Here is a 13956-nt window from a genome sequence, read left to right on the forward strand (position 1 = left end):
GTAACCACATTACATTCTTCTGATGTCTATATTTGGTATCGCCTCATAAAGACGTTCGACATTCCTGTGGCAGAAAAGATCTTTCCCTCCCCCCCCCTCCCCAAAATTAAATCATTCCAATTCTCAAGAAAAAATTACTTTTGGTTTCAGTTTAGCCCCCCCCCCCCAGTATTTCCTCCCTTCCCAACCCCCAGATCAAAATCCAAATATAACTTTTTTGTTCATATTGGACTCCTCGAGCTCCCTGGGAGCGGGATTCAGACACACTAGTTTGTTTTCTACAGCAGTACCTGGGGCAGGTGGCAATTTAAACCTGGGGTTTAAGGTCCTTGATAATGCTATCCTATACATGCACACACCTAGGAGCAAGTCCCATTGAACTAAATGGGGCTTACCACTGAGTAGACATGCACAGGTTTTCACCGTATAAGTCCCCAGGGTCACCCATTTAAAACATACGGGTCAAGATCAAGGAGGAAGCCATTTGCCCTGACCCAGAGATGATGACGGGTTCTCTGGATCAGGGTAGACATCTTTCCCTTCTTTTTGGTATAACTAAGTGCTGAGGTTCGTTGAAAGTAGGGCAACGTGATACCAAAAGTGGTAAGAGATGGAAGCTCAACAGGTGGAGCTCCCCGGCCGAGATCTCTCCAAGCAACACAACCCTGTGATGGGGAGGAACTTCTGAAACCCTGACCTGTTCTGGAATTAACCAAAGAGGATTTGGGGATCTAATTCTCGTAGGCTGGGTGGGTGCCTGAAATCCTGGGATTCTGGCCTGAGAAATGTTCGCCAACATGCCAACCAATTTATTTTCTTGTGTTCCACCCCAACCCCAAAGGTGTGGTTTTATGTGTCGTGCAATCTAAGGACCTGTGTGTATTTAAAAACAACAACAACCCTCCATTGATCTAGCATTTGCTACGTTGTACAAAGACCTTTTGGGGGGGGTTGGCCATCAAGGGCAGAAGCAGGAATTCCCAAAGTGGTCTCTGTGTGACCTCCGCTCGCTTGTCTCCACTGTGCCCCCCCCAGGGGGGGCACAAGTCCCCTAAGCGGGGACGGGTCTATGAATACACCCTCTTGCCATGCCACCCAAGGCTGCTTCTGTGCATTTAAGCACAAGTCTACCCTAGAGCAGGAGGTAATTTTCCAGAGGTGACCGGGGGTGGGGGGGTGGGGGCAACTATAGCTTCTGTTCAACAGAACCTGGGAGCAGATGGCTATTCCCCAGGGGATTGCAGTCAGCTCTGCTCCATAGCAAAGACCTTGACATCCATTTAAAGTCTCTAGGCAGGGACATTCCAGAGAACACTGCATAGGTTTTAAGCTGCGGCGATTTCATTAGGATTTAAGCAGGCTCAATTTTTCTCTGGAGAGTATCTGGCTAATGTGAGAGGCATGTCAACTGTAGGCAGAAGCGTGTCCCTTGGAATTACGGGGATTGTGTGTGTTTGAAACAGGAAATGGGTTTTATTTCATTTTAGTTTGATGTGGTTTGGACTGCAGCATCAAAATTTACACCCACAAATTCAAGAGGGTGGCACTGGAGCCTAAAATAACCTCTCTTAAAAACAAAAACAAAAAGACAAAACCGCCTTACCTTACTTACCCATTAGGGTTCGTTTTTTTTAAAAAAAAAAATCACATGTTTTCTGCAAAAATTAAAACTCTTGCTCAGCCATATCTGCTCTTCATGACTAAAATTTTGGTTTGCAATCTTGGATTTTTTATAAGAATCAGATGGTGCTTTAAAAAACAAACACTAAAACCTCAAGTTTGGATGTTTCTTATAAAAAAGCTGAGTGAGTTAGATCAAGAGATGCTTCTCCAATTGCAGGAAGCTTCTCTGGGTTCAAGCCATAGCTTCTTCTTTAAAAAAAATTGAACTGGATATATTTAAATCTGGTGACTTGATATTTCATGAGTATTCTAATTTTCTGGGACACAGTCCCATGATTTCTGTCTTTTATCAGCGATGTTTTGCAATTCACTCCACCAGGACTCCTAATTAAGTATTTGCTGACTTCGGTGGATTAAAATATCGACATGCTTCCCCATTGCTTGATTTTCTAATTATTTCAATACTTTCCCTGTCTTAACAAATTAAAATACCCAGGGCATTTGGGGTGGGGGGGGGTGAGAGAGAGAGGGAGAAAGAATGCACTTATTTCCTTAATTAATTAAGGAAATTGGAGACTTTTCAAGGAAACTGGCTCAATTCAGATACCACACCAAATACATGGTTAACAGTACAATCTTATATATATTTACTCAGAAGGAAATCCCACTGAGTTCAATAGGGCTTACTCCCAGGCAAGCGACTAAGAGATTGTAGTCTAAGGAAGCTCAACTTTGGTTTGACATACAGTGGTACCTTGGTTTGCATACGTTTTGGATTACAAACATGTCAAACCCAGAAGTGTGTGCAACCTTTTTTTTTATTACAACCCATTTGGGGGGGATTACAAACAATTTTGGGGGGAGGCCCCATTGGCCTAAGCACACCTTGGGTTACAACCTGTTTTGGTTTACGAACGGACCTCTGGAACGGATTATGGTTGTAAACCAAGGTACCACTGTACTGTCTGCCCTGACAAATCATCTTTTGTAATTTATCTGAACATTTAATATCTGAACCCTCCCCATTGGTTGACTATTCCTAAGAGGTGGAGGAAACCTTAATATGTAGGTAGAATTCTATGCTCAAATTGCTGGAACATAGCTACAACCCTTTCTCCAGCTCTGGAGGTCCTGGCACAAAAGAAATGGAATCAGGAAACAGACAAGTAGCGTTAAACCAGGCATCCCCAAACTTCGGCCCTCCAAATGTTCTGGACTACAATTCCCATCTTCCCTGACCACTGGTCCTGCTAGCTAGGGATCATGGGAGTTGTAGGCCAAAACATCTGGAGGGCCGCAGTTTGGGGATGCCTGCTCTAAACCATCATTTCTCTCTATGTCAGGAAGCTCAAACCACCGTGTGGCTTTTCCTTTATTGCTACTATAAACCATGGTTTGGTATCAATGTTTGAATTAAGCCATTGTGTGGTTTCTAGGGGGGAGAATTCTGAAAAGACAAGGTTATTGCCTTGTTTTCCCTCCCTACATGTTTTTAGGACAACTGGGATTATGATGTGGCCAATTGAAGGAGAACCGAACCCTCCCCATTGGTTGACTATTCCTAAGAGGTGGAGGAAACCTTAATATGTAGGTAGAATTCTATGCTCCAAATATATTTTGAGGAAACCTCTCAACAACATGTGTGGGATGAAAAGTTGAGAGCTGGTTTTACTTTTAGGGCAGGTGAGGGCAAATGGGTCTAGATAACCCTCAGCCTACTTGTGCAACCCTGCACGCCATCCTTCCCCACATGGTGCCCCCCTTCAGATGTTTTCACCTCTATTTCCCATCAGCCCTAGCCAGCATGGCCAAAGGTCAGTGGTTGTGGGAGGTGTAGTCCAAAAAACAACACCTAGGGGGCGCCAGGTTGCGGAAGCCTGCTGGGTGGGGCTTGCAGAGCCATTTTCAGTTCTGGAAACTGGTACAGAGCCGAGCGCCACCAGAAACCTAGAGGTGAAAGCTGCCATTACCAAGCAAGGCGAAGTTGTGGGATGGAAAACACAGCGACTCCACTTGCCTTCCTGGTGGCAGCAAGGTCAGCCAAAGCGTCTTCTCCCGGGTCAAAACACTCGGCAGCTCCAGTTATTTGGGCACACGGCCACAGCAAGAAGACACCCTGACAACCAGGCCTTACCGAATTCCACAATCACCAAATCAAACAGAACTCGGGTCATCCAAAAAACAGGTAGAAAGGTTCGCTGGATAACCCTAGAGCAGGCACCCCCCCAAACTCAGCCCTCCAGATGTTTTGGGACTACAACTCCCATCATGCCTAGCTAACAGGACCAGTGGTCAGGGATGATGGGAATTGTAGTCCCAAAACATCTGGCGGGCCGAGTTTGGGGACGCCTGCCCTAGAGAATCTGGTCCCGTTCCATTTCCCTTCTCCCGCTGACTGGGAAAACTAATGTGGCTTTCGTTTTGTTTTTCAATGTGGGGGTGTTGAGGGCAGGTAAGTTTCCCAAATAATTCCCTAAAAGTGTTTTTGATTGGGGGGGGGGGGAAGGGGGTGGGATTTTACATGCCTTTGCTCTGCCCTTTGTCTGGTAAAAAGCACAGCAAACTGCATGAGAGAACACTCCCGCCCCCCCCCTCAAGCTACTAGATTGCAACAGACTATGGGATTCAATAAGGATTTTTCTTTTCTATTGACCAATCCAATTCCCCTCCCCGCTCCATATTTATGTGTGTATATATAAATATACATACACATACATCCATACATACTTACATACATACGTGCTGCATGCCTGAGGAATACACACACACACACACACACACACACACACACACACACACATATATATATTATATATACACACAGCATGACCGAGGAGCCAATCGCACACTGCCTTTGGCTCGTGAGACATTAAGTCACCCAAAGTTACTAATGCCCGCCTACGGTAAACTGATTCCCAGCCACTCTTAGGGTTCTGCATCAACAGCTCATCACTCTTTCGGCTTGGCTTTGTTTCATCCGTTGTCAATGTCGTCCGTTCGTCCATCACTTCCTCTCTCTCTCTCTCTCTCTTTTTGTTTTCTCTTTCACACACCCGGGGTAAGGAAACTTCCTATTTCCTCCGTGTTTGCGTCTGGCTGTTCTGCCCCTTCTGATGCTGTTGTTTCACCTGAGCGAGGATATCGCGTATTTTGCGTTGTGCCATCTGGCAAGAAAAAGATTTTTGGGGGGGGGTTGAGAGAGACGGGGAAACGGGTTTATAACAATGGCGCAGGCCTGATACGGTGGATCAGCATTCCCCGACTGGGTGACCGCCAGATGTTCTGGACCACAACTCCCATTACCTGTGCTGGCTGGGGCTGGCAGGAGTTGGGACTCCTTTAAGTACAGTCATGCCTTGGAAGTTGAATGGAATCTGTTCCACTTCCAAAACTTTCGGAAACCAAAGTGTGGCTTTCGGTTGGCTGCGGGAAGCTCCTGCAGCCAATCGGAAGCCCCATCCGACGTTCGGGTTCCAAAGAACGCTCGCAAACCGGAACACTCACTTCCGGGTTTGCGGCGTTTGGGAGCCAAAACGTCCGAGTACCAAGGTGTTTGGGATCCAAGGTATGACTATATTTGAAGGAGTCAAGAGTTCCCGAATCTTCCAGGCTGGAAGTGGGATCTTGAGATGCTGGGGAGTTGTGTAATACTGAGCTCTAAAATTCACAAAACCAACTTAGATTGAGGCAGCTGTTGGGTGCAGAGCGAGCCACCTTGCTTCCTTGTCCCTCCTGTTCACATGAAATAAAGGCACTTTTGTCCGTTCAAACTAACTGATCAATGTGAGATCTGAGGAAGGAGGGAGGCTCCCAATGTTATGTGTATGGCCCCAAACAACTTGGGTCCCAAATATCTGGTGAATGCCTGCTCCCATTGATTTTATTGAAAATTAATACCGAAAGACATTTATTTAATGAAAAGAAAAGAGAATGCCCCTCGCCTTCTAATCTGGCTCATCTTTCAAGATTTCCAGTCAAACCTCAGTTGTTGAACGTAATCCATTCCAGAAGACCGTTCGACTTCTGAAACGTTCACCAACCAAAAACTGAAAGCGGAAGACTCAATACAATAGGGAAATTCAAAACGGAAGCCGCATCCGATATTCAGCTTCTGAAAATCGATCGAAAACCGGAGCAGTTACTTCCAGGTTTTCGGCACGCGGGAGCCGAAACGTACGATAACGGAGGCGTTTGGGAACCGAGGTTGACTGTATGTGTGTGCATTTTCCACCTTGGGGGCTTTGCGTGGAGGGAGTATTATAAATATATTTAAGAAACCACGGCTTATTGTGTCTGCCACACACATTTGCACTGGGATGAAGCAAACCATGATCCCTGGCTTAGCACCACATCCAAACCATGGTTTGCGACTGATTTCGGACTCAACAAACCACATTCTATAGCCAAGGTAAGTTTGCTCTAGGTTTTCTGGTTTGGGTTTGCTGGGGCAACCAGCAAGATCCCAGGTTCAATCCCTGACATCTGGAGTTTTGGCAAGGAATGTCCCCTTGTCTGAGCCCCCAGAGAGGCTGCTGTCAGTCAGTGAAAGAAATCTTAAGTTTCTGCTCCTTTACAGAAAACCCACCGACCATTTAAATTGCACATAGGCTTCCTGGACATAACACAAAACAATATTTAAGCACTTTGGAAAGAGACTACTCCAGTCTCAGGCTTAATTGCTTCCTCTCTTCCTTGGCATGTAACAGATTCCTGCTGTTTGTTTAAACCATGGTGATTGGAATGAGCCAGGTTCGGAAACCAAGGGTTGATCTTTGCTTGTGTCAATAAACTATAGATTACGGTAAATGAACTACAATTTGTCCTTGGTGGGCGTTTTTAACCTGGGAATGGGTGCTTCCGATACTGCTAAACCAGCTTTCCCCAAACTGATGCCCTCCAGATTTTGTTGGGACTTAAATTCCCATCATCCCTCACCATTGGCTACGCAGGCTACAGTTGATGGGACTTAAGAGTCCAACACTATCAGGTGGGGGAAGTCTTTAGTCCAGTTCTTATTTAACCTCTTCCACCCATGCCAATATGTCAAGAATGATCTATTGTGGCCCCTACCTGGCTGGCGTAGAAGTGTCCGATGATTTTGACAATGACTTGCTCGTTCTCATCGGGAGTTTGGTCCCGCGGGACAACTACTTCTGCTGCTGTCAGGTTCTGCAGCTCGTTGACCTGTGGAGTGGAAAGACAGTAATGCTCAATTGCATTTTGATTTTATGAAACAAAGTAGCCCTAATTCAGTTCTCCTGCACTGCTGCTGCTCCTGCAGTCCAGCTTCACTCCACTTTAATAAGGCTAACAGGAGAACTTCAAGCTTGCCTGTGCTCAAGGTTAACTTAAACCATCTTATTCTGTATTCTGTAACTTAAACCCTATCATTCCCTTCCACTTACCCCTACAGACCATCATTGTGAGACACACTCCATTCTCCATCTTGGGTCATGGCAGTGCCAGGGGTCTGACCCCAAAGCAAGCCTCGGCAGACCTGACCATTCACTTACCGTTTTGCCTCCTTTGCCAATGACTCTCCCTGCGGCCGAAGCGGGGACTCGGATGTGCGTCTCTAGCTTCACTTCTTCTTTGGGGCCAAAAAAGTTTTCCTCTTTAAGTTTGCCATAAATCCGCCCTTGAGCCTGAAGGGTGGGGAGGGAATGAAGAGACCAGGAGGATATTAATCGACCAGTTCCGGGGACATCCCTGGCCTTGGTTATACAGCGCTGGTTATACAGCTGTACCTTGGAAGTCGAACATAATCCGTTCCGGAAGTCCGTTCGGCTTCCAAAACGTTCGGAAACCGAAATGAAGCTTCAGATTGGCTGCAGGAAGCTCCTGCAGCCAATCGGAACCTGCGGAGGACATTCGGGTTCCCAAATTAAGTTTGCAAACCAGAACACTCACTTCTGGGTTTGCGGTGTTCGGGAGTCAAAATGTTTTGAGAACTAAGCTGTTTGAAAACCAAGGTGCGGCTGTATTTTAAAACTGTCAGGGGCAGGCTGGATGGGTAGGAGTGGTGGGAGCTGCCAGCCCAACAACCCCCCATGGAGGGCACCAAAGAGTGTGGAGCCTGGTGGCAGGACATTGAGCAGTCAGCAGATGGGACTAGCTGTGAGCTGATAGAAACTGGAGACTTGAGTGATTGGGGTGGGGGTGGGGTCAGGAGAAGGCGAGCCCTCCAGGACAGGATTGGAAGCTCAGAGTCAAAGCGTGCGACCAAGACAGTCCCAGTCCCGCTGACGCTCCTCCCCACTTAAGGAGGGTCCTGCACATTGCTGAGCAGCGTGCCAGACAGGTCCAAAGGAGGAGTCCGCTCCCATTGATGCAGCCTTCGTCTGTTTGGGAGGGATCCAGAGTGAGAGGCTAGAGGGGAGGGGGCACGCCGAGAGCTGTCAGGAACACCAATGTCGAGTTAGTTGCTGTCTTGTTGCTCGTTGAGAGCTCCATGATAAAAAAAGAAAACCAAGGCGCTTTTAAACAGTCTATTCTTCTTCTTCGCTAGACGAATTTAATTCGTTCCACTGGTCTTTTCTTATAACGAAAAATTCGTCTAGCAAATCCCATAGGAATGCATTGAATTTTTTTTGAATTTTTTTTTTTGCCCATAGGAACGCATTAATTGAATTTCAATGCATTCCTATGGGAAACCGCGATTCGCTAGATGAATTTTTCGTAAAACGAATTTGTCTAGCGAGGCAACCTCCGCTAGAAAAAACATTTCGTTAAGCGGAAATTTCGTTAAGCAGGGCATTCGTCTAGCGAGGCACCACTGTAATAATAATAAATAAATAAGAATAAAAATGTACCCCCCACTACCGAGACTATTCCATTGTAACTATCAAATCTCCCAAAATTTCAACACTTCTTGCAATGGTTTATCCCCTTTCCTTTTTAACGGAACAAATCCTGCAAACACCCTCCGTATCTCTTCAAAATCATTTCTCCTGCGTATTCCCCGTCTTACCTTAATGGCACATGTTAATTTATCATGAATATCTATATCCCACACCTCTTTATACCATTCTTGCATTTTATATTCTGCTTGCCCCTTCCACTTCCTAGCTATCCTAATTCGTGCAGCTGTCAATAAATTTGGGAGCATAGCCTGCAAACCTTCCACCCTATCGTAAATTGATAATAATGCTACCTCTGGACTTTTGGTCAGCTTTAACCCAGTGATTTCTGTTATCTCCTTAAAAAACCCTTTGCCAAAAAATAGAGTCCATTCTTCTGACTGTTGCCTCCCTTATTATTGAAATATGAATGGTAATCTCCTCAGGGCAGAGACTTCTCTCTCTCTCTCTGCTTGTGTTACTCTGTAAAGCATTGTGCATATGGATTGTGACATAATAGTGGTGATTAAATAATGATAAAAACCCAGTAATGGTAACATCTGGTTCTGCAAACTGTTCTCACAGTGGCCAACTGGGTGCCTATTTGAAGCCAACAACAGGGCCTGAGTAATGGCACTCAGTAAATAATGAAGACAATACTTGTAATCATGTTTAAGTCCCCCTGCGGCCACTGATCTGTAAGAAGGAGGAAAGAAACCTTGAATTGGGCTTCCGGTGGTCCAGTGATTATCACCATTCGCACTTTGGAATCTGGCGTCTCTGGAGGAGCGATCTGAAGGACACAAGAGAAAGAACAGTAGGGAGAGCCATTTATCAGCAAAGCCTGGGATTCATTCCCCATCCCTCCCACTACTCCCAAGATACTGGGTTCAGACTGAACTGAGCCAAAGGGTGATCCATCCATTCCTGGTGGCAATTATTGTGATTGCTATTTATTAGATCAAATGGAAAGGTTCCAAGAACTCAGGCCAGGAAGGAGATTAATTATAATTTCTTCAAACTGTTTAAAGCTTCAAGTAATGAGACAAATAAGTCATGTCAGACTAATCTGATCTCATTTTTTGACAGAATTACAAGCCTGGTAGATGAAGGGAACGCTGTGGATATAGCCTATCTTGATTTCAGCAAGGCCTTTGACAAGGTGCCCCATGATATTCTTGTGAAGAAGCTGGTAAAATGCGGGCTAGACAATGCTACCATTCAGTGGATTTGTAACTGGCTGACTGACCGAACCCAAAGAGTGCTCATCAATGGCTCCTCCTCATCCTGGAGAGTAGTGACTAGTGGGGTGCCACAGGGTTCTGTCTTGGGCCCAGTCTTATTCAACATCTTTATCAATGACTTGGATGATGGGCTTGAGGGCATCCTGAGCAAGTTTGCAGACGACACCAAATTGGGAGGGGTGGCTAATACCCCAGAGGACAGGATCACACTTCAAAATGACCTTAACAGATTAGACAACTGGGCCAAAGCAAACAAGATGAATTTTAACAAGGAGAAATGTAAGGTACTACACTTGGGCAAAAAAAATGAAAGGCACAAATACAGGATGGGTGACACCTGGCTTGAGAGCAGTACATGTGAAAAGGACCTAGGAGTCTTTGTAGACCACAGACTTGACATGAGTCAGCAGTGTGATGCAGCAGCTAAAAAAGCCAATGCAATTCTGGGCTGCATCAATAGGAGTATAGCATCTAGATCTAGGGAAGTAATAGTACCACTGTATTCTGCTCTGGTCAGACCTCATCTGGAGTACTGTGTCCAGTTCTGGGCACCACAGTTCAAGAAGGATACTGACAAGCTGGAACGTGTCCAGAAGAGGGCAACCAAAATGGTCAAAGGCCTGGAAACGATGCCTTATGAGGATTTTGCCAAGGAGTGTGGTGGAGTCGCCTTCTTTGGAAGTCTTTAAGCGGAGGCTTGACAGCCATCTGTCAGAAATGCTTTGATGGTGTTTCCTGCTTGGCAGGGGGTTGGACTGGATGGCCCTTGTGGTCTCTTCCAACTCTATGATTCTATGAAATTCCAGTTAGAATAATTTTCAAATACAGGACAAGGCCTTGTTTCATTTATTCTTCATCAGCTATAGTTTCATGGTCAAACGATTTCACGGTCATCAGCTATAGTTTCATGGTCAAACGATTCTCCTTTAAGCAGGCAGGCAGCGGGCAGGTACCTGCCACACACAAGGCCTGAACCAAGAAGGACAAAACCTCTCTGTTCCTTTCATATTAAATTACAGTATATACTGCCTTTGTTCAGTTTCCTCAGGATTTCTTTTCTCTCTGGGCTCTCTCTGTGTTATTTACCTAACTTTGCTAACGGGGGTTGGGAAGAAATAAAAGGAATTTTGCATCACTCTTGGCAAACTGGATGTGCCTTTGTAAAAAAAGATTTGCTGCACATTTTAAGAACCCAAACTCTCTAGCACAGCAAGCAGAACAGACAGTGCCACTAAGTTGCATCAACACAAGTGTAATGGCATAATCCACTGGGAAGCTGCCCCATGATGTAGATCGGCTTGAATAGCTCAGTTGGTTAGAGCATGGTGCTGATAATCCCAAGGTTGCAGGTTCGATCCCCGTATGGGACAGCTGCGTTTTCCTCCAATGCAGGGGGTTGGACTCTACAACTCTTATGATTCCAGGTTGCTCTTCCACAACTCCCCTGGAGTTCAAATGGGACCCCAGGATGCCTACTTTGTTTTCTAGCACCATCATGGTTTGCATCAATCAACAAAAGCAACAATAGGGATTAAACAGAATGGAACAGGCACCTTGATGGAGGCACTTGCAAATCTGGAGAGCTGTTTGATGTGCTGTCCCTTCTTGCCGATGATCGCACCCACAGCCTGGGCAGGAATGAAGACGTGCACTGTCTCTTGCTCAGGAGGCTGCCGATATAAAGGTTTTTGTGGTCACCAGTTAGTATCAGTCAAGAGGGATATCCCAAACTACTAGGTTTGAAACTATTTGAAACTGTCTCGCCAGAGTGGTGCATGCTCTAGTTATCTCTCGCTTGGACTACTGCAATGCGCTCTATGTGGGGCTACCTGTGAAGGTGACCTGGAAACTAAAACTAATACAGAATGCGGCAGCTAGACTGGTGACTGGGAGCGGCCGCCGGTCCTGAAATACCTACATTGGCTCCCAGTTTGTTTCCGAGCACAATTCAAAGTGTTGGTGCTGACCTTTAAAGCCCTAAACAGCCTCAGTCCAGTATACTTGAAGGAGCGTCTCCACCCCCATCATTTTGCCCAGACACTGAGGTCCAGCGCCGAGGGCCTTCTGGCGGTTCCCTCGCTGCGAGAAGCCAAGTTACAGGGAACCAGGCAGAGGGCCTTCTCGGTAGTGGCGCCAGGCCTGTGGAACGCCCTCCCATCAGATGTCAAAGAGAAAAACAACTACCAGACTTTTAGAAGACATCTGAAGGCAGCCCTGTTTAGAGAAGCTTTTAATGTTTAATAGATTATTGTATTTTAATATTCTGTTGTAAGCTGCCCAGAGTGGCTGGGGAAACCCAGCCAGATGGGCGGGGTATAAATAAATAAATAAATAAATAAATAAATATATTATTATTATTATTATTATTATTATTATTATTATTATTATTTGCCATGCACACACCACTGGCTGATTTACTATGATGTCACACAATGTTTGGTGCATGGGCTTGTTTGTTTTGGCAGAACTTGCATGTGATTTTGTCTGAAACTCACACACGCTACAGGAAAAGGAAAGCTCTATAGTAGGGCATGTTTTGTGTAGGTTGAGCTCAAGCTTACCAAAAAAGAGCTGTATGGGGCTGCTCCAGAGACACTACTTGGGGGAGGAGGCACCGCATTGGAAGAGGCAGGAAAGAGGCCAACGGCAGCCAGGTTCAGCCCAGGTATCAGGTGTGACTGCAGCTAAAAGAAAAAGAGAGTGAAAAAATAAAATATGGCAAGCCAAATATTCATTTCTACCTTTTTATTGTGAATTCGCTGTCAGCACTGAAACACTTCTCGCAGTGCAGCGGTTTTGCCTTACTTTCTGGTTCATTCAATTTGCCCTGATTTAGACAGCCAAGAAAGCAGCCAAAGGCTCTGTATAATAAACTTCTGCACCCATGGAAACAAGTTTGGGCACAGGTCGCGTCCGTAGAGTAATTAGGGCACCAAAACACACTTGAGCACATTGCCACTTTCCCATTATGCACCCAGGTTTCGGTGCACCAATCAGCTACTCAAGGTAAACAAAGAGAAACTGTTCCGCAGCCCCAAAGCAGTGAACCGGACACGTTTATGAAGCACGGTGCAGCACAAGCTATGAAGTGGGAGTGGAGAACTGGGAAGCTCCCAGCGAAATCTCACTTCACTCTTGAATTCCTCTGGAGGCTTTAGGCAAGCCACTGTGGTGCAACTCACACAATTTTGCAATCAAGAGCAACACCGCAGACTTGAGGGCCTCAGACAACCTCCTTTCTCCATTCCATTCTCCCCTCCTCCACTTCCTGCTCCTTGCTAACTATAGCCAGTGCAGTTCATGGCAAGCTATGGTGCGTGTGAATCTTGGAACAACCATTTGCACTCTAAGAGGTCTGGGGTTAACTGTGGCTTCCTGGCTTTTTTTGTTCACTTGCGCAAAGGGAGAATCAAAAGGGCTGCCCATTATTTGCACACTGTGTGTTAATATCCCATTGTGTTCATTAAGCCAGAGACTGATTGCCCATATGCAACCAATACATCAGAATTAAGTCTTTCTCAGTCTCCATCTACTATACAGAGAATAACAATGCCTACTGATTATTGTAAAGATTACTGCAATCTGAACATTCAAAAAGCCCTATGTCAATATTAAATATTGCTGCTGCTGCTACTAGGGCCTTCTCGGCAGTGGTGCCCACCCTTAAGAATGCCCTCCCATCAGATGTCAAGGAAATAAACAACTATCAGACTTTTAGAAGACATCTGAAGGCAGCCCTGTTTAGGGAAGTTTTTAATGACTGATGTTTTATTGCGCTTTTAATTCTGTTGGGAACCGCTCAGAGTGGCTGGGGAAACCCAGCTAGATGGTCAGGGTATAAATAATAAATATATTATTATTATTATTATTATTATTATTATTATTATTATTATTATTTAATTGGTGGGTTAATTTGCAACCAACCTTCTCTGTTTCAGGGCCTCAGCTTCAAATCAAAGAGAAACACACATATTCCTTCTTAAAAGTTATTCCTCCACCTGTCATTTAGCAGCCTCTCTTTTGACCAGTTATTATGATCTTGCAACCAAGTTTGCAAAAGTTTCTATCCCACAAGAATTTCTATCATCCCACCTGCCCATCTGCACCCTACTTTATTTGTCACACCATTAAAGGTAAAGGGACCCCTGACCATTAGGTCCAGTCGTGACCGACTCTGGGGTTGCGCGCTCATCTCGCTCTATAGGCCGAGGGAACCGGCGTATAGCTTCCGGGTCATGTGGCCAGCATGA

General features: G+C 45.5%; 1 protein-coding gene across 1 annotated transcript in view; it reads right to left on the minus strand.

Annotated features, from left to right (window-relative positions):
• Positions 1 to 4677: 4677 nt before the first annotated feature.
• Positions 4678 to 13956, minus strand: part of IGF2BP1 (insulin like growth factor 2 mRNA binding protein 1) — a 67373-nt gene continuing 58094 nt past the window's right edge. Inside the window, exons 10-15 of the mRNA XM_035135562.3 lie at positions 12268 to 12390; positions 11260 to 11376; positions 9181 to 9255; positions 7137 to 7268; positions 6694 to 6807; positions 4678 to 4787 (exon numbers count right to left, since the gene is read on the minus strand). Coding sequence (XP_034991453.2) covers positions 4695 to 4787; positions 6694 to 6807; positions 7137 to 7268; positions 9181 to 9255; positions 11260 to 11376; positions 12268 to 12390 — 654 coding nt within the window. The 3' untranslated portion in view covers positions 4678 to 4694. The remainder of the gene's footprint in view (positions 4788 to 6693; positions 6808 to 7136; positions 7269 to 9180; positions 9256 to 11259; positions 11377 to 12267; positions 12391 to 13956) is intronic.

This window comes from Zootoca vivipara, chromosome 12, assembly GCF_965207765.1.
Source record: "Zootoca vivipara chromosome 12, rZooViv2.hap1.1, whole genome shotgun sequence".
NCBI classification, from domain to species: Eukaryota; Metazoa; Chordata; class Lepidosauria; order Squamata; family Lacertidae; genus Zootoca; species Zootoca vivipara.